The sequence below is a fragment of the Fusarium proliferatum genome (assembly GCF_900067095.1).
Source record: "Fusarium proliferatum ET1 genome assembly, contig: FPRO_scaffold004, whole genome shotgun sequence".
NCBI classification, from domain to species: domain Eukaryota; kingdom Fungi; phylum Ascomycota; class Sordariomycetes; order Hypocreales; family Nectriaceae; genus Fusarium; species Fusarium proliferatum.
This window is the reverse complement of record NW_022194793.1, coordinates 692685-717075: the sequence shown is the minus strand read 5'-3', so window position 1 is coordinate 717075 and position 24391 is coordinate 692685. Positions and strand designations below refer to the sequence as shown.

Genomic DNA, 24391 nt, shown 5'->3' with positions numbered 1-24391 from the left:
TGTCATCCGCCACAAAAGAAGTTGCCCAGATAGATGGATGTACCTTACTACTAGGTTTCATGGGCTCCGATCGATGCATACTAAGTACTAGTTTAGATGCCTAGTGTAACGATTATTCAACTGCTACACGTAGGTATTTGCCTATCGTTTTGGGACAGTATCAGAGTTGTTATTCATGCAGAAGGGTTAGTATTTACCTAGCTTCTAGTTCTAGCATCAGGCCACATTGATGCAGAGAAATGCGAATATAGCCAACCTATATTCTTGGTCATTGGATTCCTTAGTACTGATCTTTTACAATACTCTGCATCGATCGATGATGACCTGTTACTACGCACGGTAGGTCACCATTTGATAATAGTACGGTCGATTCGTACTATTATGCAGATAGCAACGAGGTAGCTCCTAGGGAGAAAGAAACTCCTTGACTACAAATTAAAGCGTCAAAAATAATGAGACAGGGATCTCGCAAATCTATACCAAGCTCACGCTGATCTTTTTGTCATCTGAGACAAAAACGGAAGCTTTTTTGCCCCCGTACCTCGAGTACCTAGGTATTGACCTAGAGCTCTTCTTAGTGTGACTAGCTTCAAAGCCCATCAACTGCAGCTCGCCTGCCTGGGCTAGCTCGCTGCTGAAGGCTTCAAAGCCATTTACTGCCAATAGCATCCCGCCAATGGAGACCCAGAAAAAATTAGAGCCGCCCGAGCTTTGATTTGCTTGTCAACCTGAACCTGCAACCTCTAAGCTCTTATTACTACCTACCTCCAAACTCGTCCTTCCCCATCACCACCGCTCATTTCTTTCTTCTCTTCGTCCTTTACCCTTCCCTCTTAAGGAGTCACCATATTAATACATCCTCACCATGGCGGCCGATATTGGTCAGATCGCTCAACTTCTTGACGCAACTCTCGATCCTACAGAGCATCGTAAAGGTACTTGATCCGTTGCTCTGTCCCACTACTTCGTTGCCCCGCGGTTTTGATTGGAAACTAATAAACAACCATCACCAACAGCTGAGACTGCCCTCAAGCATGAGGCTACCAAACCGCAGTACTCTCTCAGCCTTCTCAACATTGTCAACTCCGGCACCCTACCGCCAAAGACTCGACTCGCTGCAGCATTAGCCTTCAAGAATTTTATTCGAACAAACTACGTGGTCCGTCTTGCCTTTTTCTCGACCGACCCTGCCCAGAATACTAAATCGCGAACTCCGTGTAGGACGAGGAAGGCAACTATAAGCTACCTCAAAATGAGGTTCAAGTCATCAAGGAGCGCCTCATAGGCCTCATGATTTCATCTCCCTCCAATATTCAGGCCCAGCTTGGTGACGCTATCAGCGTCATTGCAGACTCTGATTTCTGGCGACGATGGGACACCCTTACCCAGGTGAGCTTGCAATATTGATGGGCAATCACAGTATAATGTACTGACATTTTTTGATGTAGGAACTCGTCAGTCGGTTTTCCGCTACTGACCCCAAGGTCAACGTCGGCGTTCTCGAGGTTGCACATTCGATCTTTGCCAGATGGCGACCTCTCTTTCGAACAGACGAACTTTATATGGAGATCAATCATGTGATTGAGACCTTTGGACAAGCTTTCGTTCAACTTCTCGTGGTAAGTCATGGCGAGTGAATACTCTTGTCTGCTTCGTGCTCATGGTTTTTGGCGCATTAGACAACCGACAAGAAGATTGCCGAGAACAATGACAAGAAGGAAGTGCTGCATGGCTGGTTCGAGGCCTTGGACCTTCAAATCAAAATTCTCCATGACATGTCTTGTCATGATCTACCTCCTATCTTTGAGGAGAATCTCGGCAGCATCTCTGAGCTCCTTCACAAGTACCTTACCTACTCCAACCCCCTGTTGGAGACTGATGACGACACCGAGACGAGCATAGTTGATACGGTCAAGGCTGATATTTGCGAGATCCTCGAACTCTTCACCGTCAAATACGATGAGGATTTCTCCAAGTACTGTCAGCCTTTCATTGAGAAAGCGTGGAACCTTTTGTCTTCAACAGGCCCCGAGACCAAGTACGACCTCATTGTCAGCAAAGCTCTGCATTTCCTCACCGCTATTGCGTCGTCTACACAACATTCAGGAATCTTCAATAGTGAGGATGTTTTGACGCAGATTGTCGAGAAGGTTATTCTGCCGAACGTGGCGCTCCGCGAATCGGATATCGAGCTATTTGAGGACGAGCCTATTGAATTCATTCGCAGGGATCTGGAGGGGTCTGATACAGACTCACGTCGTCGATCTGCTACCGATTTCCTTCGAAAGCTTCAGGAACGATTTGAAGCACCTGTGACAACGGTGGTGTCCAAATATATCACTCACTACTTGTCTCAAGGAAGCAGTGATTGGAAGTCCAAGGATACTGCTATCTATCTCTTCCTGTCTATTGCTGCTAAGGGTGCGGTAACTGCTGCTCAGGGTGTGAAGACCGTTAACCCCCTTGTCAACGTCGTTGAATTTTTTGAGCAACACATTGCCCAAGATCTTGTTAGCACGCAAGGTATTGAACCAATCTCGAAGGTCGACGCCATCAAGTACCTCTACACTTTCCGAAGTCAGCTGTCCAAGGAGCAGTGGAAAGTGGCTCTAGGCCCTCTGATCCAGAACTTGAACTCAGATAACTACGTCGTCTACTCTTATGCTGCTATCGCAGTGGAGAGGGTGTTGTTTCTCACCGATGATTTAGGCAACCCCATGTTTCCTCGTGCAGACATTGAACCCTTCGCCAAGGATCTTCTCGGCCATCTTTTCAAGCTCATTGAAAAGGAATCAAGCCCCGCCAAGCTACAGGAGAACGAGTTTCTAATGCGTTGTGTTATGAGAATTTTGATCGTTATCAAAGACGGAGCTATTCCTCTGCTGGACAATGTGTTGACTCATCTCATCCTCATCACCAATGTTATGAAGCAAAACCCCAGCAACCCCCGCTTCTACTATTACCATTTCGAGGCCATTGGTGCTCTTGTCCGATATTGTGCCCCTAGCAATGCTGCTCTTTTCAACGAGAAGCTATGGGGGCCCTTCCACCAAATCTTGGTCGAGGATGTCACGGGTAGGTCACGCAGTTCCACGTTTGTGAGTATTGCTAACATTTCCTCAGAATTTATGCAATATGTCTTCCAGATTCTTGCGCAGCTTCTCGAATCCAGCCCCTCTGAGACCATTTCCGAGAATTACAAGGCCCTGTTAGGTCCTCTCCTAAACCCCACACTTTGGGAGACTCGAGGAAACGTTCCTGCGTGCACACGTCTCTTGTCGGCTGTCATTCCTCGGGCATCCCAGGCTATCCAGGCCGAGGGACAAATTGCGCCCGTGCTTGGAATATTCCAGAAGCTGCTCAGTGGCAAAAAGTCCGAGGTACTTGCCTTTGACATCTTGGATTCCATTGTGAAGAGTTTTGAGCCGTAAGTCTTGCTTTTTCACATGCTTGTATTGATATCTAACCCTTGGTTACAGAGCTGCCCTTAATGATTACTTCGGTACAATTCTCAGGCTACTCTACACGAAGCTTCAAGGAACCCCTGCCGAGTCTCTGAAACTCCGCTTTGTCCGCTTCTACCATCTTGTATCTGCTCGTCTTGAGGCTGGCTATGGAGCAGACTACTTCATTCAGCAGTCAAACTCAGTAGAGGATGGTGTTTTCACCAAGGTCTACCCTGTTTTTGTCCTTGGTGAAACAGAGAAACTTGCACGCCCAGTTGATCGAAAGGTTGCAGTTGTCTCTCTTACCAAGACTCTGTGTGACTCGTCATCGTTTGCTCGACAGTTCGCGAAGGGCTGGGCCAACAGCTGTCGCAAGCTTCTTTCACTACTTGTTAACCCCCCTACTGTAGCTGCTGGCGCTGGTGATGAGGTCGTTGCGGAAGCAGATGTTGATGACATTGGCTTCGGCATGTCCTTCACTGCACTCAACACCTGCAGAGTATTGGCTAAGGATGATTTCCCCGAGGTTCTGGACGTCACCAAGTGGGTAAAGGAGTACATGGCCAGCGCCAATCAGCGACATGGCGGCGCAATTGAGCGCTTCGTTGGTGAGCGATTGAGCCCCGAGGAGCAAGAAGCCATCGCCAAGTATATCCGATAAACTAGAGGGATGTGGTACGATGCATGTGGATGATGAAAGGGGGCCAAGGACATCCTTTTATGGATGTTGGATGACATTGAATGGGCTTTACGAATACCAGGACCCGAAGGGGGTTCGCAAATCCAATTGATGGATGACACGCAAGACAAAAGGATGACAGTTGAGCAACCAAGCCAGCAACACGAATAGAGGACTGCGAAGAACCCACATCAAGCGAGGACAAATTCCGAGCTCCAGCCCCTGAGAACCATTCGCCAGTGATTTTATGTTCGTGACAATGCTATCACGTCAAAAGTAGTTTTAAAATGTATTAGATGGATGATGCTCTGGCCGTGGAATGACCCTTGTATGATGTCTATGGGGTTGTATATGCCAATGCCCATCAGAATCAAAGACACCGAGCAATGCTTGTGGAGACAGAAAGTCATCCGTGAACAGTAAACGCCTGGGGCCACGTACCCAATGGCCCCTTATCTCCGTCATAAGAGTCGTGACGATGCCATCGTTTGGTATCAAAATCATACAAGCAGCTAGGCTGCACCAAAAACTGCCCATATCCTTATCATATGCAATTGCATAACAGCAAAATTCAGAACTAGATATCGCTTCAGAGTCGTAGAAACTTCAGCCATGGGATCGAGTATTGTGGGATCGTCTCAGTATGTGGTCTCGTTGGCTCTTGGAAATGGCAATCTCAGAAGAAGGTGCCATCTCTGCCGACAACGCCAACACTGTTGCGCCACCCACATCTGGTGGTGACATCACCAGAGTTTTGGTCTTGGTCTTGGTCTCGGGTGGGCACTGCAGTTCTTTCTGGATTCAGTGTCCCACATGGTAGGGGCGAGGGCTGGAGGTCGATCTCGCTGCTTCTCCGGGAACTCCTCCCACTAGCGTTCGTCTGGACGAACAGTAAGCTGCTGGTGCTCGATAGTCTTTTGGTAAATTCGGTGAAACTCAACCTTTTGGTAGCAGTGCTTGAAGTGGAGAGACGCTTGTCTCCGTTCGACCTCAATGAGGAATCATCAGACACCTTGCTTGGGGGTGCAGTCAATTCCAGCCTGGCCATGTTGGCAATCATTTGAGGGGTGCTGTTAGTCCTCTGTGTGGGGTTCGGCCTCGTTTTAGCATGTGCAGTGTGCGGTCGTATAGGAGGTGATTGGGGTATCACCGGAGTCCTCGATACCGAAGAACGGCTGGATGGTGATAACGGTGCTGGGTCACGACGATCAGCAATAAACTGCAATGCCCTCTGTGTTGTCGAAGGTATCAAGGCCGGACCCCGTCGATCAGGAACCCCTCCGTACGCATCCTCGTCTAAATCGTCCGAATCGCTATCATCATCCTGGCTAGAACTGTCAGAGGCCTCGAAAGCACTGCGCATTGCCAATTGTTGGGCTCGTTCGGCTTCTGCCCTCTGTTTCATTTTGTCGTCAGCTTCTCGCATCAATGCATCAAATCGAGCCAAGGAGCTCAGCTTCTCCTCGCCAGGCACCTCTCGCTCAGAACCAGGAATGCATCGCATCTGAAACGCTCTGTCCAAGATGGTCTCACGTGGCCCAGGCGGAGAGCTAGACTCTATCGCAGCGATAGATGGATGTGGCGGCTGAGAGCCAATACTGCTGCGACCGCGGATTGGCGAGCTCATTGTCGATGATCTTCCTTGCGCGGAGGTCCACCCCTCGATGAATTCCCCTTGATAATCTCCTGTAGTGTTGACAGGGGATGGCAAATCAGTTGGAAGGACCGTAGTGTAGTGCTGCCCAGGGATCGGGAAATTCATTTGCTGAATTGGATAATTGTTGCTCGAAGGAGAGGAGACATCACTGCGTTTTGATCGTAAGCTAGGGGATTCGGAACTGAATGTGAGGGGCCGCTCTCTGGTGGTGGTGGTGGTGGTTGTAGTTGTTGATTGTGTGTTGATAGAGCTCTTATGTTGAAGACTCCGTGGATCAGACCGGCCAGATTTGTTACCACTGGTCGGCCGGGAGAAATAATCGGAGGCATCGCGAGACATCGAGGCAAAGGGGTTGGAGAACTGGGGTGACATTGGGCTCTCTGGACTCATCGGAGATTTTCGAGCAAGAATGTTGCGTGCCCACTCATGTAAACTGACATGATGATCGTCTGGAGGCGTGCGAAACCACAGGGTCGTCGCGCTAGCTTCTTTGCTCGATGATATGAGACCGGCAGCCCGGCTCGAACGTCGTTTCTTTTCTTTGTCGGCAACGGAGATGACGAGAGTAGGAAGAACGGGACCCTGTTTGCGATGATTGATCTGCTGGACCTGACAATCGGTGATAGAGTTCACTGGCCATTGCTGGATTGGCTCATTGTCGTCCTGAAATTCCAATGGGGTCAGCTGGGAGACATCAGGCAAGATACTCAGGGGCTTCATACCTTGTGTTTATAGATGAGTATGCAGGATTCTTCTATGGGTAGTTTGGGGAAAGATCTACTGCCCCCAAGACTGTTGTTGCGACCGTTGGAGATAAACTGTGACTGACTAGGGCCACCTCTGGTGTTACGCCTACCAACGACAACATATCGCAGCTTTTTCGGAGGACTGTGAGTTTGGGTGACAAATAGAGCAGCGCGATAAAGGAGACTAACCTTCCAAACAGCTCTTCCAAGTATCTGGCCGCGTTCCGGAGGGACCAGGAGCATCCCCTCCAAGTTATCCATGGTGAGTGAGCACGGTAAGAATATGCGCAACGCAAACCATGGGAACAATGTCAAGTCGGACTGGTTGATGCCAAGAGAAGCCAGCAAGTGGGATCACAATCGCATCATGAGAACTGAATCATCAACGGAAGCCAATAGAGGGATCGAGTATCCCGACAAGCCAAGACTAGCAGAAAACAAACAAGCTCCCAGAAACAAAACTGAGAAGGCCAATCGAAAACAAGCTGAGCGCAGAAAGACGAGACCGAAAAACCGTTGAGTTGGAATGCAGAGAAGAAAATTAGAAGAGTCGAAAGATCCAATGATGTTTGTGGCAACTGGACAGAAGCAAACTAAAGGGGACTCGGCCGGATAATGGAAGGTTCGGCAGCTGCTCGGAGACGGGACGGGCAGATCGGAGTAGCCAATTAAGGTACGCTACTAAAAGGCAAGGTACTCAGGACAAATTTAAGTTAGTCGTAGGCTTAGGTGCAAAGAGTAGTAGGTTAGTAGGTAAAAAGGAAGGGAACAACCGTCCCGTTGTCTCGTCTTGTCTTGCTCAGAAAGTCGAATGAGATACAAAAGGAGACCTAAAAGGGTTGGTTGTTTGATGAAGAAGGGTTTTCGTTGGCGGCTTACTTCCCTAGGTACCTAGCTACCTACTATACCTACTGTACCTACCTACAAAGGTAGGTAGACACAAGCGTCAGTTACCTAGGTAGTTCAGCTCGTTGGCTGGCCGTCTAATGAGGTCCTCTTTCTTTCATCGGATTGGATTTCTTTTAACCGACCTCCACCAGCCCCTGTTGGAGATGGGATGGATGCGGGAAGAGGGGGGCCATGATGAGATGGCCTCAGCTTCTGGACCTAATCCATCCTGGACAGCCCGTGGACGAGACATGGTTAGCACGAGGTTCACCTTTAAGGAGGATCCACCCTGGGAAGACTGGGGGGGACGAGGGTCGATGCGGGTGGACTGGTACTAAGGCAGGTACGGAGGAGGATGCGTTACAGCCAGGAGTCAGGCGAAATGAACTAAAAGTCTCGAACAGAAATGGAAGGAACAGCCTGAGCACCGCTGCACCGGTACAGTGGCTTCTCCAGGCATGCACAGTACTAGTATTTTAGAGTTCAGCGAACACAACTTGCCCGAGTCCAGGTCCATACAGTCTTGTCTAGATAGTAGGTAGTCACCAGCATCGCTGAAAGAAAGGAAGACGTACGGATAGTTGACACGGCCTTTAACCTCCTCGATTACTACTAGGTCCCTACCTATCTCAAGGCCTGGGCAACTTATAGTAGTAAGTCCCTGCTGACCACAATACCGACTTGCTCATGTATCTGGGGTGCGTGCGTGCCTGCAGATTAGTACCTAGGTACTTAGGCAGGTACCTAGTGACTAAAACTTTTAGGGGACTATGCTGGTCTTTACTCTTTTCTGTCTGTGGTGGGAGGACTGAGCGCAGATATCATATTGAGATCTTACAAAGTTTGAAGAAAAGTTAGTATCTGACCGTATTACCTGAGATCTTGCATCAACAACGTCGGGGAGCAAGAAAATAAGAACTGAACACACATTTAAGTTATGTCAGGAAATTCCCAATTATGGATAACTTTTGAGAAACTAGGCGGTTAGTCGGTCAACAAACAGTTCATCCCAGATGAAACTGACTCGGGTAAGCCTGGTGGATCGACCATGTTACTCTATGTACGCCAGGAGAATTTGACAACTGATTATTTCCAGGTATGTACCCCTGTGCTTACATGTATGGTACCTACTTACCTTGTTTACCAGGTCGGAAGGGCATTTTAGACGTGGGGACAATTCAATTCTCCTTTCCCTCAGATCTTGAAGCTGTAGAAAAATAGTGTCTCAATGGGCAAAAATTGGCGAGCAAATCCAGGCAGAGAACTTAGTACGTAGAACTGGAAGCTGTAAAAGAGACTCAGCCCATATATTGATAAGAAAACTCCCTTCTTCAGTCCCCAGCGCGTTTGAAGCTAAGTACTGCCCAGGTGCCTCATGTAAGCTTGGTAGGGTAGGTATGTACCTAAGATATCGTTCCAACCTGTTTGCTGCAGGGAGTACGATTCAGGATACCTTAGCGCTTCTGGCAAGATTGTGACCACGTTATTCTCTGAATCTGAATGCTCACCTCACCTTCGTAAGCCACGAAGTGACTTGGTGGGCCGATCTCGCCGCTGGAATCTCTCTGCTCAAGCACCTTCAACACTCCCAGCTACATTTTGTCCTTCCGACGTCTGATTGCCCGTTATTCCCTCCAAGTCCTCATGAGATACGGGTGTAAACTCCAGGCCCGTGTGGCCGCTAATGATAAATCATGTTTTCAGGTATTCCCGACATTGATCGGTCCCAGGAGAACTAGCAACTAAGTATGGGGGATATCTGTGAACACTATATCTGAGAAGCAAACGATATGATGAGGGTCGTAAACCGAAAATGGAAGACCAACTTTCGCCCATGGGTTCCGTGCCCATGTCACCGTGCACATATGTACTGACGCTTGAGCCATTAATCATATTAACCCATGCCTGGATCGCCTGGATGTTTCTCATCGCACGGTAATGCACTGAGTGCGGTATGTCATCTACAGGGATGCCCCAAGATCGAAAAAGCAAAGACCTGCCTTATATCAATGTGCCTATCCGTAGTCGTAGTCGCTGCCTCCTGGTGTTTGAGTTGAAAGAAAAGAATCAAGAGCTTCAAGCCTCATCGACAGCGCTTTAGATACGATTAAAGATCTTCGGAGTACATTTCAATCACGATCCATCTTAAGTGTTTTGTCGGTTCTCAAAGAGCCAGCACGTGGTCAAGGTCAGCACATCTGGTTGCTCTAACGCCGCGCTACCAACACAGGCTCTAGGGCTCCATCGAAGATACTCAAATTAACTACCCAACCCTCAGAGAGCAAGAAAATACAGGACTTTATTTACTGTGAGGTGTCAAAATAAACTCAGCAGAAGGTATCCTAAGCTTAGCAGAGATACCCTAAACTCATACTACATTCCCTAAGTCTTTTTATCATTCAGGATTAAGGTCCTGGGTTTTTCCCTCCAGGCCTACCTAACTAGGTATCTATTGTTTGATCTGGGACGCTGTACGGATAGTCTGCTATGGATGGTATCTATCTAATGGACAGACTGGCAGAGTCCGTCGCCCATTTTACACGCGGCGCCGGCCCATCCCGCCACGATGGCCAAATTTTTTGTAACCAAGGTAACATTAAGGCATTTGTACACATGTAGCACTGTCGGTATGTAGTTCGGTAAACCAAAGCAACGGATTTTCCCCCGGCAGTAGACTGGTGTTCGTGGTCACCATTCAGCCTTAACCTATGTTTGAGTATCAACAATGTACGGGGTAGGAGAAGTCGTTAACATAGAAATAATATAGCACTCACTCTTTGATGGTCCTGACTGTTCCTTTGGGCTAAACGTCTGGTTGCATGGTACAATACCAGGCAGTCAGGCACGGAGTACCTAAGGCAAACACAACACAATTACGAAGTACATACAATGAAATCCAAATGCCCAGCCCTCCGGCGGCCGTTCCTGGTCCAATAAGCAGGGATCATGGAAACATCAAATCATGTCGGGATATTTTCAGGGGTCTCAAGGTGGCATCGACATCACTCTGGTCTTTTGCTCTTCGTCCTCTTCTTAGAGGATACAATTCCTCCATGTATCATCGTCAGATAACACGATGCCTAGCGACAGTGTTCAGAACATAAAACAATACCGAGTAGTCTTCTATCCTCGCGTCAGTGCAATATTAATATGATCATGACCCTGTTCGGAACAGGCTTGTTGACCCCTTTCTTACTGTTGAAAGACAGGCTGCCGCCTCAAACAACGTCTTTGATTGTCTCAACAATATCAACTCTGCCTCCACTTCGGCCCTTCCTTTCTACCTCGGCCTTGCTCTACATCCGTCTTTGGTTCCCGCGTCGCCCGTGAGCCATGATTGCTCCAACGTCAGGGGGGAACAGCCGCCAGGGTCTTAGCGTCTCTACGGGGTACATGGCTCGATAAGCCAGGTTCAGAACCATGTGTCGACAGGGGTTCAAAGGAAGCCAAGGAGGAGAAGTCTCGATGGCAACGAATAGACAAATCAATAATCAGTTCCGAAAATCGGGATTACTCTATGGCTTTGTGTATGTTATTCTGTGCTGAATCAAGTGGAGTGGTGTTGATTCGCTTCACCGTCCAAAATGCATCGGCGGCGGCGGCGGCTGCTCTGAGGGATTCATTGGGATTCGTAACTAAGGCATAGCTTGTCTTCTAAGTTGAATCCTCGAGAGGAACTTCGAGTAAGTTAATCTTTCCCAAATCTGCAAAGAGGCTCAACTCTTTCATCCGCCACTTTGGATGTCAAGAAATGTATTCCATACGACATCCGAATTTTTCTGACTTGCTAATTACTTTAAATGCCGCCTCTTTGATCCGTCTCTTGGTGTGGATGGGATGAATGATTAGGGTACATATATCCAATACATTCCTTCAAAGTCCACCAGTAAGGCTTATGACATTGTCTCCGGCCGAGCACTTTGACGAACCTATAGCTGAGGTCGTCGTGTATTATCCACAGCCGCAGAGGCCTGTTTGAAGTCGGATAAGGGCTGTGTGATATCAGATTTAGATCTAAGGCCCCCGAGCTACACGCAGATAGATCCATGAACATCTGCTCGTGTAGCCCAGTATCTCAGATGCTGTTGTGCGTTGATAGGCTATTGAGTGCCAACCATGGTTCAGTACCGTGTCGACTCCTTGACTATTTCTAGTATTGCATTTGCTAGATTGCAATTCTCTCAGTTTCCATCCAAGATCGATCTTGCGGATGCACAAATGGCGTGCCGTCCCGCGCTTGGCCTGGCCACCATCTCAATCATCTGCCCTGGTCCCAGTATCGCAAGGTCAGTTCATGCAGGCACTGCTAATAGTGAACTCAATTTTTATATTTAAGCTGAGGAATCTTTGTTCTAAATTCAGGCCTTATATAGGCCGGCCAGAATACTAAATTAGAAGAATCTGTAGAACTCCAAGTAGCAAGCAACGAAGGCAATCAGCCTGCATAACAACTTTGTTTTATGGTATTAACTAGTTGTGATTGCAAGAATTCGTTCGGATCACATCATTGATAGCAGTCAATGTACCGCGCCTTAACTACCAACCTAGGTGACCACTTTTGTTAGAAATGTTGTGAGGAACGATTTCGCAGTCTGTCTTGTCCAGCGCAAGTTAAGCTTTCGCACATGAAGGACACTCGCTCCTGGGTACTAAGGTCTAAACTAACAGAAACCGGGTTGTGAAGATGGGATTTCACATTCATGCGCCTGTCTACCTGAATACGGCAGGGTGAGACACTTAACATATTCAGACATCTCGTTTTACACATCACCCACCACCCAGACCCAACGCCGAGACAATCGATGACCGTTTCCCCGATTCGTCAAGGTCCATGATGATTATGATCGTGCCGGCGTAAGTAATCTTGGTGTGTTATACTTCCGTATATCCGCTTCCATCTACTCTATAAGCCAAACGCAAAGCACCCTCACCGTGTTCTTCCTGCCAAAAAAAAAAGTCACTTGAATGCGTCAAGAGTCTTTGACGTCACCGCATTCATCGTTCCTCTGCTGTCCAACCGTTGCCTGCTTGATTATGACGAGCCCTTAATTCAACACTGGCCGTTTTGTTGGACCAACTGGGATTCGTGTTAGCTGTTGACTTACTCATTGGGTCTCCGTGGTAACGCAACAACACTCACATCTTTATTCGGCCATCGTCTCCCGCTGACGCTAGCATATACGAGTCGGTAGGATTCCATGCAACAGCATTGCAGCGGGGATGATGGCCATGTAGGCGCTCGACTGCCGCACCCGTGTTTTTATGCCATATAACGATGTTACCATCTTCACTACCACTTAGGACAAAACTCTCGTTGGCTCCACCAAACGAGCATCGAATCAGATAGTCACCGCCTGTGTGACCGAAAAACTTCTGGACCGAGTTCCGCGTCAAGAGGTCAATGAGCTGAGCTTCACCGTCGCACTTATTGACAAGAAGATGACGTGAGTCTTGGCTGATGTTGACTGATGTCGGTCGGGCTTTAAGTTCCATATCAAACTCCAATTCTCGTGTGACAGCGTTATAGACGTGGATTGTCTGCTGATTGTCCACAGCCACGAGCCAGCGACCGTCTGGCGATCCACATAGGTCCTGGACTCTATGCTTTACCCCCCACTCGTACTGCTCACTCGTATCCAGGTTCAGAGTTCGAAGGCTGTAATTAGGATCTAGCGTTCCAACGACCAGTGACCGACTGTCCTGAGCCCAGACACAGCCGCTCACAGGCTCCTCGAATTTAGGAAATTTCCTGATCAAAGTCCCGTCCTAAGCTCGCTGTTAATGCTGCATTCGGGTATGAGAATGAGGAGTTGGTAATAACTCACATTGGTAGTCCACAATCTTGCATGCCCGTCCCTCGAGCAGCAGAGAATCAGAGAATCGTCAGGGCTGAAAACAATGTTTCCGACGCCGCCATCATGGCCGTCAAGAGACTCTAAGACCTTAAATGTGCGTGTATCCCATATCATAACTTCTGGACTACTGCCGCACGCCGCCATCTTGGCTCCGTCATGGGAGAACTGTACTTGCCAAATCTCATCGGCCATATTCGAAAGCTCCAATGCGACCTCTGTTGGAAAGTTGCGTCTGTCACAGAAGTGGTCTGAGTAGAGCGAAGGTGATAACGCTTCAGTATGGTATAGACAGGTGTCGATCTGACTCTGCTTAACCTGCTCAAGAAGGACTGCCAAGCGGTTTTCAGGGAGCATGACCGACGGTGATATGCATTCTTCACATGTCAGCAGGGAATCGAACAATTCAACAGAATACGTACTTGATAACTCCGAGAGCAACAGCTTTCGAGATTGGCCATTCGCACCATCCCACTCAGCCTTTGCCATAAGGTCCTCGACCGAACGACACATGAGTAGACCTGATAGGAAATGCAGTTTACCAGTGTCATGGGATAACGGGGTCAACTCGCTTCGAAGTACTATCAGAGCCTTGCTTGTATCTTTCTGCTCCAGAAGTTCCAGAAACTTCTGCTGTCGTAACCAAAACCTCATGGCGTTGGGATCCGCGCCAGGTGCTAATACAAGGCCATTACCTAGGCCTTCAGTCTCCAACGAAGCGCCAGCAAGCAACTCTTCGGCCACGGGCCATGACCCGGTCAGAACAGCAGATCTGAAGCCGGCTACGGTTGGACTTTCCAGTTCGTACCCACTCTCTTCGCTCACATTATCTGCGGCAGTCCGGTATCCCATGTCTGATAACGCTTGTATCAATAGTCGGGTTACCTCCTCCCGATCATGACCAAAATACTTTGAGGATCGTTCGTTGCGTCTGATAACCGATGTGTTCTTATCTCGAGCTGAAGATCCGTTCATGGCAGTCTTGTTACCGTTTGTGACCCCTGAAAACACTTCACTTGATCCATTAGATATTCCTAAAGGAGCACCATTATGGGGATCAAGAATGTCACTGCCACCCATGGTGACGTTCCCTCTTCGTCGCTTTGCCCTGGGCTCAGCGATAAGATGACCGTCTGGCGTGTAGGATCGGCCGGTTGACGGTTCGAAACGGCGGTCAGGAGCCGGGGAGCGTTGACGTCGTCCGAGTATCCGAGCCGGTACTTGACCCGGAAGTCCTTCAAATCTGGCAGCCGAAGAATCTATATTCGCGATGCCAGTCTGTGTCTGATTCCGGTTTTGTCGATGGGGTTGGGGCACGATTGCGTTAGCCGGGGAGACGGCGGAGGAATGGGCGGAAGCAGTAGTATTAGAAAAGTTCGAGAGAAGATGTGGCGTGTCTGGATCACTGGAAGTGGTGTCGTGGAGATTTGGGTGCGATGGCTCGCCGGAGGAGTCCAGGACGGCCTCTCCGCGGTTTCCTGCCGCGGTGGAATCTGGGGTAGCTTGATTAGTAGAAAACTGGCTTCAACCAGAAAATGCAGTTCAGGCAAAGTAATGAAACAACAATAAGGCGAGCACGATGACAAAGGGCAGGATGGATGTGAAGAGTCGTGGTATTGTGATGTAAGGTAGTGTAGGTATGTAATGGATGGTGGTTGGAAGCGGGAGGTGGAGGTGGTGGCGCTTGATAGGTAAGGTAGGTATGTAGGTAGGTTATGTTAGCAGCTGGGGTCAGTTAACAAGGAGGTGTGCATGTGACGAGGTAAAGATGCTAGAGGAAACCGCCGTCTTGATCTCTTATAAATTAGTAGCTTGAGAAAGCCAGATACGATTCATGTCAATATTTATGAGTTCCAATGAGATCATCGGAGCTATCACTGTGGGCTTATTGACTACGTCCACAGCTATGGTGTTAGGTGTTGAGGTATGGCAGAGCTGTCTGGAGGAGAAGCATCCAAGGGTGTTTACGGCTCCCAATTAGCACCCCAACAGGCGACAACAGAGGTGTACAGCACACCCAAGCTCATCTGCAACCCAGGTTTCCCCTGGAACAATTGCTCATTGTGGCTGACATTGAGTGAACACTGGGAATTATGGATCAGAGGGCGGAATGAGTGGAGGCCTGCGAGACGAGATAACCTATTCAGCATTGGCTCTGTTTCCTCCCTACTTCGATATCCGATCGCTGTTGATAGGTATTTTTCTTTCTCGTGCCCCAACGAACGAATTATATAGGCATGCATTCTCTTGTTGACTGCTAACCAACTCAGAGACCGCATGGAACCTCTTACCCATCCATCAGTTAGCGTCTCTGGCTTAAGACGCAGTGTCACCCCCACACCACTGCAGCCTTAGCTGATGACGTTCAAATCATATCGTCACCGCAAATGATGAGACACTCCCGAGTCCTGGACTGCGCCTGGCTATGTGAAATCCCGATAATGTCTTACAGTGTGCTTTTCTTCGAGAGGGTGACCAGAGACTTTTATGTTCTTACTGCTCCTCTGCGGCAAGCCAATACACGTCCTACCACCATGCTGACAGTTCTCGAGCAAGCTACTGTATCAGTACCTGTTACTTTGGTAGCTACCCATGTACAAGCTTATCATGCACAAGAAGGACATCTTGTGGTTGTAGCTCATCCACTACTTCCGTATTTCATGCACATGACCCTTCCCCTATACCATGTCAGGGTCTGGAGACAACTTATTTTTCTTTTCAAATCAACAAATTAGAACTGAGGCATGGCTATCTAAGGTCTATCGCCGCCTGAAGACTGGCATCGAAAGACACGGCAAGAACTGATTGTATAAGCAAGGGTCTAATAGTGCAAGTGTCCTTGAAGCACCAACGAAATATGATTGACAAAAACAAATGAACCGCTCCTGGGTTTGGCTGAATAGGATCACATACATACTAAACCCAAAGTCCATTCTAGGTCGCTTTTTGAATATACCTTCGAACGGGTACCTGGGGTTCGAACACCTACCGGTACCTATATCGAGGCCTCCAGCCAGGAGACAGTATCGCTATGGTTTCTCTTAGGTATGCCGCCCCGAGGAAGGCAACCACTTTTATCTTTGGGGACCATCACAGGCTGACGTGTTCATCAGGCTACAGAGTTCTGAGCTTCCAGCCAGAATGATATTCAGGGCCGTCACGTGCAATATCATTGATGGGAACGCTAAGCTTTTGGGCCAGTTATGTAAGGCAATAAAAGCTGAGATTGGGAATTCCTGCGCCACACTATGTGGCACAATGTAAGGACGTAATGCGGCGCGCAATTCTTAGTGCCATTAGGCTCGTGAACTCGCTGTCGTCTTGGGAGTTCCCTCCTTTATTCTAGCAACACCACCCATCTCTTATATACAACGACCTTGCACCCCCGAACGCTGTTCATTCTCACGACTTGCACGCTTGAAAAACTTACAGACCAACCAGGGCTGCTGTGGTGCCCTGTTCCAAGCTTCCGCAACGTTTCCCGTTATCTTTTGCCTCGACCGCTTTCTGGAAGTTAAATAAACCATTAACCCTCCTCCCCCACCTATCGTTTTCAACTCGCTCGATTCTACGCATCGTTCAAGCGTACACAGTTTCAAGCTGGAAGAATCAACGAACATGAGCGGCACCCTTGCTTCGCAGGGCGGCATTTCGGATCCCGCCCTGATCCAGTTAGTCACGATGCCTACCCTCCAACTCTACCCTACCTCTAACTTCCATTGATAGACTTGTCAACAAGCTTCAGGATGTTTTCGCGACTGTTGGTGTCAACAACCCTATCGATTTGCCTCAGATCGCTGTGGTAGGAAGTCAGTCAAGTGGAAAGAGTTCAGTTTTGGAGAACATTGTCGGTCGAGACTTGTGAGTTTGCTGCATACCGCCTATGTTAGGTCGCCATGAGACTGACCGCCCCTCCTAGCCTGCCCCGAGGCTCTGGTATTGTAACCCGACGTCCCCTCGTTCTTCAACTCATCAACCGTGCGCCCCAGAGCAATGGAGTCAAGGCCGAGGAGGTCGATACCACCAACGACAAGCAGGCCAATGCCGATGAGTGGGGAGAGTTCCTTCATGCCCCTGGGCAGAAGTTCTACGACTTTTCCAAGATTCGAGACGAGATCTCTAGAGAGACAGAAGCCAAGGTTGGACGAAATGCCGGCATCTCCCCCGCTCCCATCAACCTTCGTATCTATTCTCCCAACGTCCTCACTCTGACCCTGGTCGATTTGCCCGGACTTACCAAGGTCCCAGTCGGAGACCAACCCCGCGATATCGAACGACAGATCCGGGAGATGGTTCTCAAACATATTGGCAAGTCCAACGCCATCATACTTGCAGTCACTGCCGCCAACCAGGATTTGGCCAACTCGGACGGTCTCAAGCTGGCACGAGAGGTTGACCCTGAAGGTCAAAGGACGATCGGAGTCTTGACCAAGGTTGATCTGATGGATGAGGGAACCGATGTCATCGATATTCTGTCGAACCGTGTCATTCCTCTTCGACTGGGCTACGTCCCCGTTGTGAATCGAGGCCAACGAGATATTGATAATCGAAAGGCCATCAACCAGGCGCTCGAGGCTGAGAAGAACTTTTTCGAAAACCATAAGGCATACCGAAACAAGAGCTCATACTGTGGAACTCCCTATCTCGCGCGCAAACTTAACCTCATTCTCATGATGCACATCAAACAGACCCTACCTGACATCAAGGCCCGCATCAGTAGTTCTCTTCAAAAGTACTCAGCTGAGCTGGAAAGCCTTGGCCCCTCTATGCTCGGCAACAGCGCCAACATCGTTCTGAATATTATCACCGAGTTCACAAATGAGTGGCGCACAGTTCTGGATGGTAACAACACTGAGCTGTCCAGCACTGAGCTTTCGGGAGGTGCTCGTATCAGCTTTGTCTTTCACGAGCTTTACTCGAACGGTGTCAAGGCCATTGACCCATTTGATGTCGTCAAGGATGTTGACATCCGTACCATCCTCTATAACTCTTCTGGATCTTCTCCAGCACTATTTGTTGGTACTACCGCTTTCGAACTGATTGTGAAGCAGCAGATCAAGCGATTGGAAGACCCCAGTTTGAAGTGTGTTTCTCTCGTATACGATGAACTTGTTCGAATTCTGTCACAGCTTCTTGCCAAGCAGCTTTACCGCCGGTACCCTCAACTGAAGGAAAAGATGCATGGCGTAGTAATTGCTTTTTTCAAGAAGGCTATGGAACCTACCAATAAGCTCGTCAGAGATTTGGTGGCTATGGAATCATGCTACGTCAACACAGGCCACCCCGACTTTCTGAACGGTCACCGAGTAAGTTAATTCGCTTCTGAGCTTACTTGAAATGGCTCTTAACTGATATCTCAGGCAATGGCGATGGTGAATGAGCGATACAACCCCAGCAAGCCTGTTCAGGTTGACCCAAAAACTGGCAAGCCACTTGCATCAACTCCCCGGGCTGCCAGCCCGACAGTCCCGGATCCTGATAGCGCCGGCAACTCGGGCTTTTTTGGTAGTTTCTTCGCGGCCAAGAACAAGAAAAAGGCCGCCGCTATGGAAGCTCCTCCGCCCACTCTCAAGGCTTCTGGTACCCTGTCAGAACGCGAGAATATTGAGGTAGAGGTTATCAGTACGTTTAGATGAAGGGCTTGGCATCTACGGCATAATACTAATGACTGTACAGAGCTCCTCATCTCCTCTTACTATAACATCGTCAAGCGAACCATGATTGACATGGTCCCCAAGGCTGTCATGCTGAATCTTGTGCAGTAAGTGTTTCGCAGCCAGAGGTTCCGTCAAATCCCCTAATATCAGCTATAGATTTACCAAGGACGAAATGCAACGAGAGCTATTGGAGAACATGTACCGAACCGACACATTGGACGACCTTCTGAAGGAGAGCGACTTCACAATCCGACGGAGAAAGGAGTGCCAGCAGATGGTTGAGTCTCTCTCGAAGGCCAGTGAGATCGTCAGTCAAGTACAGTGATGTGGTGATGGACGAAGACTCGTATCATGACTTCCCTGCTCAGCATCGAGGTCAGACTGAGCCCTTCTGCCGCTTCTCCACCTACGAATTAACCGCCCCAGGGAGTTCACTACCCAGCAGTCGTCTCCCGGCCCCTTTCTCATGACGTCCTAAGCATCACTTTATTTATAATTTTCGATACCACACTTTTCAGGGGGAGCCCTAAGTAGACTGCTTAATGACTTATATTGGGATGCATGGCTTGGCCCTTGCATACGACAGGGTTTGCAGGCGTGGTTTTGTCTTGGGGCGCTGTTGATGAAGCGGGAGTAAGTGGCGGTAATGTGTTGGCTGGACAGCTACTGGCTTGCGCTTTCTACCAAGCTTACTTGTTAGCTCTGAGTGGATTGTGTAGAAAGGTCCTGTTGTAGGTAGAATATATAATCATTGCCCTTCTGAGTGTGCATCCAACGCAACTCTCTCTTTGGTGCCAGTGTCCTAACACACCAATTACCTGGTCTTTCTACCATTAGCGCAAGCCAATGGTGGCTTGTATAAAACACGACACTCATACTCAGTACATGTTACAGCTTGGAAAGCTCCTTGAGTACAAACCCTCCCCGCTCCAGTACATACTCGGTTCCGTTCTCCCATCCCAGCCATTTCCTCAAGACTTCTTCCCCCCCTGCTCCAGGCTTCAGCAGATTCGCTCTATAGCCGTCTCCGGGTACACCTGGGCCTTGTCCAAACCGAGATGGGTCTGCATGTCCTACGCCCTCTTTCACGGCAAGACAGGGCGTCTCCCGCAAGGTCACCGCCGGTCTCTGGTCACCTTCCCGCTTGGGGTCATTCTCTAGTTCGCTATACTCCAGCACAGGGGTGCAACACGCATCTGTACCATCGAAGACTAGTTCCCACTGGGCACGAGTCTTACTTCGAAACCTATCTGCCATTAAATGCCGAAGCTCGGGCCAGCGATCTCTGTTGTGCTGATCCTCTTCCCATCCTTGACCAGTAATCTCGAGTCCACTCAAAAGAATGGCAAAGAATTGCGGTTCAAGAGCTCCGACAGCGACATATTTGCCGTCCGATGTCTCGTAAGTGTCGTAAAAGGGAGCACCTCCATCGAGCAAATTGTTTCCTCGGCCACTGTTGCCCACCATCGTCTTGAGCGCCATTCGAGGAAAAGTGGTCAGATATGAGCTTCCATCTACCATATTTGCCTCGACAACTTGTCCGCGGCCAGAAGATTGTCTTGAGATGATGGCCATTAAGATACCTTCAAATAGCATCGCTCCTCCACCAGCGAAGTCAGCCAGGATGTTCCACGGCGGATGTGGCTTCTCGCCATCTCTGCCCAGCATTCCCAGTGTACCTGAAACGGCAAGATAGTTAATGTCGTGACCTGCCATGAGTGCGTACTTTCCATCACGACGGAACCCAGTCATGCGGCCATATATAAGTCTTGGGTTAAGACGGCACAGCTCATCCGGACCCAGTGACAGTTTCTCAAGTACGCCTGGACGAAAAGGGTCAATGAGGACATCGGCCTCAGCAACAAGGCGTCTTATAAGCGCAACGCCCCGCTCTGATTTGAGATCCACGGCTATGGAAGATTTATGCCGGGCTAGCATGTCTTCTGTAGGCGCAGATGCGTCGGGTCGAGCACGGTCTATGCGGAGAACCGAGGCGCCTGCGTCAGCGAGCAACATGCCAGCATAAGGTCCTTCAAGAAAATCGGTTTATCAACTTTGCTCTTTCATTTGTATTTGATGTACTCACCAGGAGCAAGACCAGCGAATTCTAGCACCTTGATGCCAGTCAAAGGAGGATGCTGCAACATGGTACGTGATGTTGAAGGTAAGATGAGATTAAATATGCAGCAAAAGGGCCAAACCAAGGCCTTCACTTACATAGGTAAGGCTAAGGGAATAATATCTGACTTACAACTAGAACGAAGGGGATATATAAAGATCCAATGCCTAAGTACCTACTAAGGTAACAATTCCCCGCGGTAACACCATCAGCCGAGGTTCCACAAGTGAACAATCAGGAACCATAAATTAACCCAGACTAGGTAACGCCGCAGCCGTTCAGTCCCAGATCCTTGGCTACTTAATGTTACATGCCGAAGTGGAGACGGCTATGAATGAACTTCACTGGAGATACGCGAGATCTTGGATCAAATTGAAGCAGCAACTCACACCAAAGAAATTTTGGCCAGATTGAATTACCACCTCTTCCCCAGAATGAGCCCTTGAAACTATCATTGAATGATGTAGCTTAAGTCCTCCCCAGTCTTGAAGAGCGAGACAGAATAATGATACCAAGTGATTTGGCAAACGGCCAAAGTTTGAACAATTCGAAAGGACCAAGCTTAGATATAATCCAGTGAACCAAGAACACATGTCACAGCGCTCTCATTTTCTTTGAATCAAAAGTGTCATGTTTCATTCTTCGTTCTATCGGGCTAAAAAGGAGAAAAAGTAAAAGGAAATAGGTGAGAAAAAACTATAAGATCCAGGCCCACGTCTATCGTGAAGGAAAAAAAAGAAAAGTGATCCCCTTCTTGAAACCCCGCCAACGCCCAACAGTATGCAAGCCCTGATAGTAGCCAAGAATGAAACTCCGTTCCATGCAGAAGTAGGGCGACATTGGGCGAGACAATCGTGATGAGAAGATCAGAGAGCCTTGATGTGAGCCCAGCTCGGGTATTGCGGTCTTTCTGATTGATCTCTTATCTCGCTCCAGGCATCCTTGAATGACTGTTTAGAACCAATCACCCTGGTCGTGCATGGCCTCGGCGACCTTGATGAAACCGGCGATGTTGCTACCAGCAATCAAGCTGGGAAGCTCACCCTCCTTGGCCTCGACGTACTTCTGAGCAGTCTCAAGACCAGCGACAAAGGCGTCCTTCATGATGGCCTTCAGGCGGTCATCAACCTCCTTCTCAGTCCACTGGATACGCTGGCTGTTCTGGGCCATCTCAAGGCCAGAAACAGCGACACCACCACAGTTGGAGGCCTTGCCGGGGGCGTACCAGAGCGCCTCAGCACCCTTCTCCTTGCGGTGAGCCTCGAAGACATCAATAGCCTCAGCAGTGCAACCCATGTTGGAGCCCTCAGCGACGATGAAAGCGCCAGCATCAACGAGAGCCTGGGCCTCCTCCTTGCTGACCTCGTTCTGAGTAGCACTGGGGAGGGCAATGTCGACCTTACCAACATGGACCCAAGGGCGGGCGCCCTCAATCCATGTGAACTGTCCATCGTGCTCGAAAGTGGTCAGGGCTTGGTGCTTGATCTTGAGGGCAGCAATGTTGTGAATTTGCTCGGGTGTGAATGAAGAACCCTCCTTAGCGACGAGAGCACCCTTGGAGTCGGAAAGAGAGACAACAGAACCACCAAGCTCGATGATCTTAAGAGCAGCGTATTGGGCGACATTTCCGGAGCCGGAGAGAGCGACACGCTTACCCTCGAAGGTGCCACGGTTGGCGTGCTTGAGCATGTACTCGACGTAGTAGACGAGACCGTAGCCAGTAGCCTCAGGTCGGATCAAGCTACCACCCCATGAAAGACCCTTTCCAGTGAGGACACCCTCCCAACGGTTGCGAAGCTTGCGGTAGGCGCCAAAGAGGTAACCGATCTCTCGGCCACCGACACCAATATCACCAGCAGGAACATCAGTCTCGGCACCAATGTGCTTGGACAGCTCAGTCATGAAAGCCTGGCAAAATCGTCGAATCTCGGCATCAGACTTGCCCTTGGGGTCGAAGTCGGCACCACCCTTGCCACCACCCATGTTGACTAGAACAATGTTAGCGAGTCTGGTTCATTCACTTGTGCCAATGCCATCGCCCCGCAATATGCAGGGACTAGATAAGCGCGGTGATGAGGTCACTTACGGCCAGTCAGGGCATTCTTGAAGATTTGCTCGAAACCAAGGAACTTGAGAATGGACAGGTTGACGCTGGGGTGGAATCGAAGACCACCCTTGTAGGGGCCGAGGGCACCGTTGAACTGGACTCGATAACCGCGGTTGACCTGTAGGTTACCCTTGTCGTCGTTCCAGACGACACGGAACTGAATGACACGCTCAGGGATGGCGGCCACAGCAAGGGCAGTACGATACTCGGGGTGCTCATTGAAGAGAGAGCTGTTCTCGAGGGCAGAGGCGAGCTCTGGAGATTGCAAGTCAGGGTTTGTGTTCTCATTGATGTACATAATGGGTTACCTACCGCCATAGGCCTGCTCGAACTCGGGCTCTTGGGGAAGGTGAGACATGGTGTTCAGCTGCATTTGGGATGTGTATCGAAAGTGGTGGTTGATAAATAGATTCCTGCTGGGAACGAGATTGCGAAGAGATTCGATACACTTTTCGAGACGTGTGAGTGTGAGATAAGGAGGGAGGGAGGGAAACCGTCTTGAAAGCGACGGGAAGGCGAGGTTTATATGGTTATCGAGGGCTGCAAAAGAATGGCAAGAGATGGTCGCTTGGGTCACTCCATCACTCTTTCCGTCATGGCATCGAGGTCCGCGTCCGCATCCGATACAAGACCGATGCCAGGACGGGATAGATACATGAGCGCAGCGCAACGCAGCGTGGCACGCACGCACGCACGGCACGGCTCAAACATGCGACAATTCGTGTTCAGAGATAAAGGACGGGAGTCAGAAAAAAGCTCACTCGATAGGCAATCGCGTTGCCATTATCCCATCTAATCGAGTGACAAGACACACCCTAATCTCTGTCGTTCCCGATAAACCCCAGTCTAGCGTTACACCCCACATCGACATCGACAAGGAGCCTCATCACACACCCCGGGGGGTTTTCCAATATTTTCCAATCCTGTCTGGTTGTCTGGAGTTGGGGTTGGGGTTGTGGTCTTGCAAGTTGAAGAATTTGGATGTTGTAGACATAGACGAAACACATATTATCGTAGCATGCCCTTCCTTTTCCTTTTCCTTTTCATCTACCATTCAAGGTAATAGAAAGACTCAAGCAACCGCACAAGATTCATGCCTCACTTTAGCAACTCACATGTGAGAGCACTAGTTAATCTATTACTACTACACCAGGGTCTTCACAGCTGCCGTGAGCTCCTCCGTACAAACTCCGTTTCTTCCCCACCATCTCATCTGGCCAATGGATCTCGGGCTCTCATA

The 24391-nt window shown here is 49.3% G+C and overlaps 6 protein-coding genes across 6 annotated transcripts; 2 read left to right on the top strand and 4 right to left on the bottom strand.

Annotated features, from left to right (window-relative positions):
• Positions 1 to 865: 865 nt before the first annotated feature.
• Positions 866 to 4107, top strand: FPRO_04426 (putative importin-alpha export receptor; the record flags this gene model as incomplete). The annotated part of the gene is made up of 7 exons (XM_031229935.1): positions 866 to 935; positions 1017 to 1159; positions 1222 to 1389; positions 1449 to 1619; positions 1680 to 3075; positions 3124 to 3427; positions 3480 to 4107. The coding sequence occupies 7 exons, from the start codon at positions 866 to 868 to the stop codon at positions 4105 to 4107; spliced, it is 2880 nt and encodes a 959-aa protein (XP_031080122.1).
• An 819-nt stretch (positions 4108 to 4926) lies between these two features.
• FPRO_04425 (uncharacterized protein) lies at positions 4927 to 6789 on the bottom strand (the record flags this gene model as incomplete). Its single annotated transcript, XM_031229934.1, has 4 exons — positions 4927 to 5005; positions 5067 to 6445; positions 6505 to 6657; positions 6718 to 6789. The coding sequence occupies 4 exons, from the start codon at positions 6787 to 6789 to the stop codon at positions 4927 to 4929; spliced, it is 1683 nt and encodes a 560-aa protein (XP_031080121.1).
• Positions 6790 to 12411: 5622 nt separating this feature from the next.
• FPRO_04424 (uncharacterized protein) lies at positions 12412 to 14348 on the bottom strand (the record flags this gene model as incomplete). The annotated part of the gene is made up of 4 exons (XM_031229933.1): positions 12412 to 12493; positions 12557 to 13182; positions 13242 to 13645; positions 13691 to 14348. The coding sequence occupies 4 exons, from the start codon at positions 14346 to 14348 to the stop codon at positions 12412 to 12414; spliced, it is 1770 nt and encodes a 589-aa protein (XP_031080120.1).
• Positions 14349 to 16886: 2538 nt separating this feature from the next.
• Positions 16887 to 19250, top strand: FPRO_04423 (putative VpsA protein; the record flags this gene model as incomplete). The annotated part of the gene is made up of 6 exons (XM_031229932.1): positions 16887 to 16939; positions 16995 to 17129; positions 17188 to 18574; positions 18629 to 18890; positions 18945 to 19029; positions 19082 to 19250. The coding sequence occupies 6 exons, from the start codon at positions 16887 to 16889 to the stop codon at positions 19248 to 19250; spliced, it is 2091 nt and encodes a 696-aa protein (XP_031080119.1).
• A 563-nt stretch (positions 19251 to 19813) lies between these two features.
• FPRO_04422 (putative alpha-methylacyl-coa racemase) lies at positions 19814 to 21072 on the bottom strand (the record flags this gene model as incomplete). The annotated part of the gene is made up of 2 exons (XM_031229931.1): positions 19814 to 20955; positions 21012 to 21072. The coding sequence occupies 2 exons, from the start codon at positions 21070 to 21072 to the stop codon at positions 19814 to 19816; spliced, it is 1203 nt and encodes a 400-aa protein (XP_031080118.1).
• A 926-nt stretch (positions 21073 to 21998) lies between these two features.
• FPRO_04421 (putative glutamate dehydrogenase (NADP+)) lies at positions 21999 to 23509 on the bottom strand (the record flags this gene model as incomplete). Its single annotated transcript, XM_031229930.1, has 3 exons — positions 21999 to 23032; positions 23131 to 23406; positions 23464 to 23509. 3 exons carry the CDS (start codon positions 23507 to 23509, stop codon positions 21999 to 22001), a joined length of 1356 nt encoding a protein of 451 aa, XP_031080117.1.
• Between the last annotated feature and the right edge of the window lie 882 nt (positions 23510 to 24391).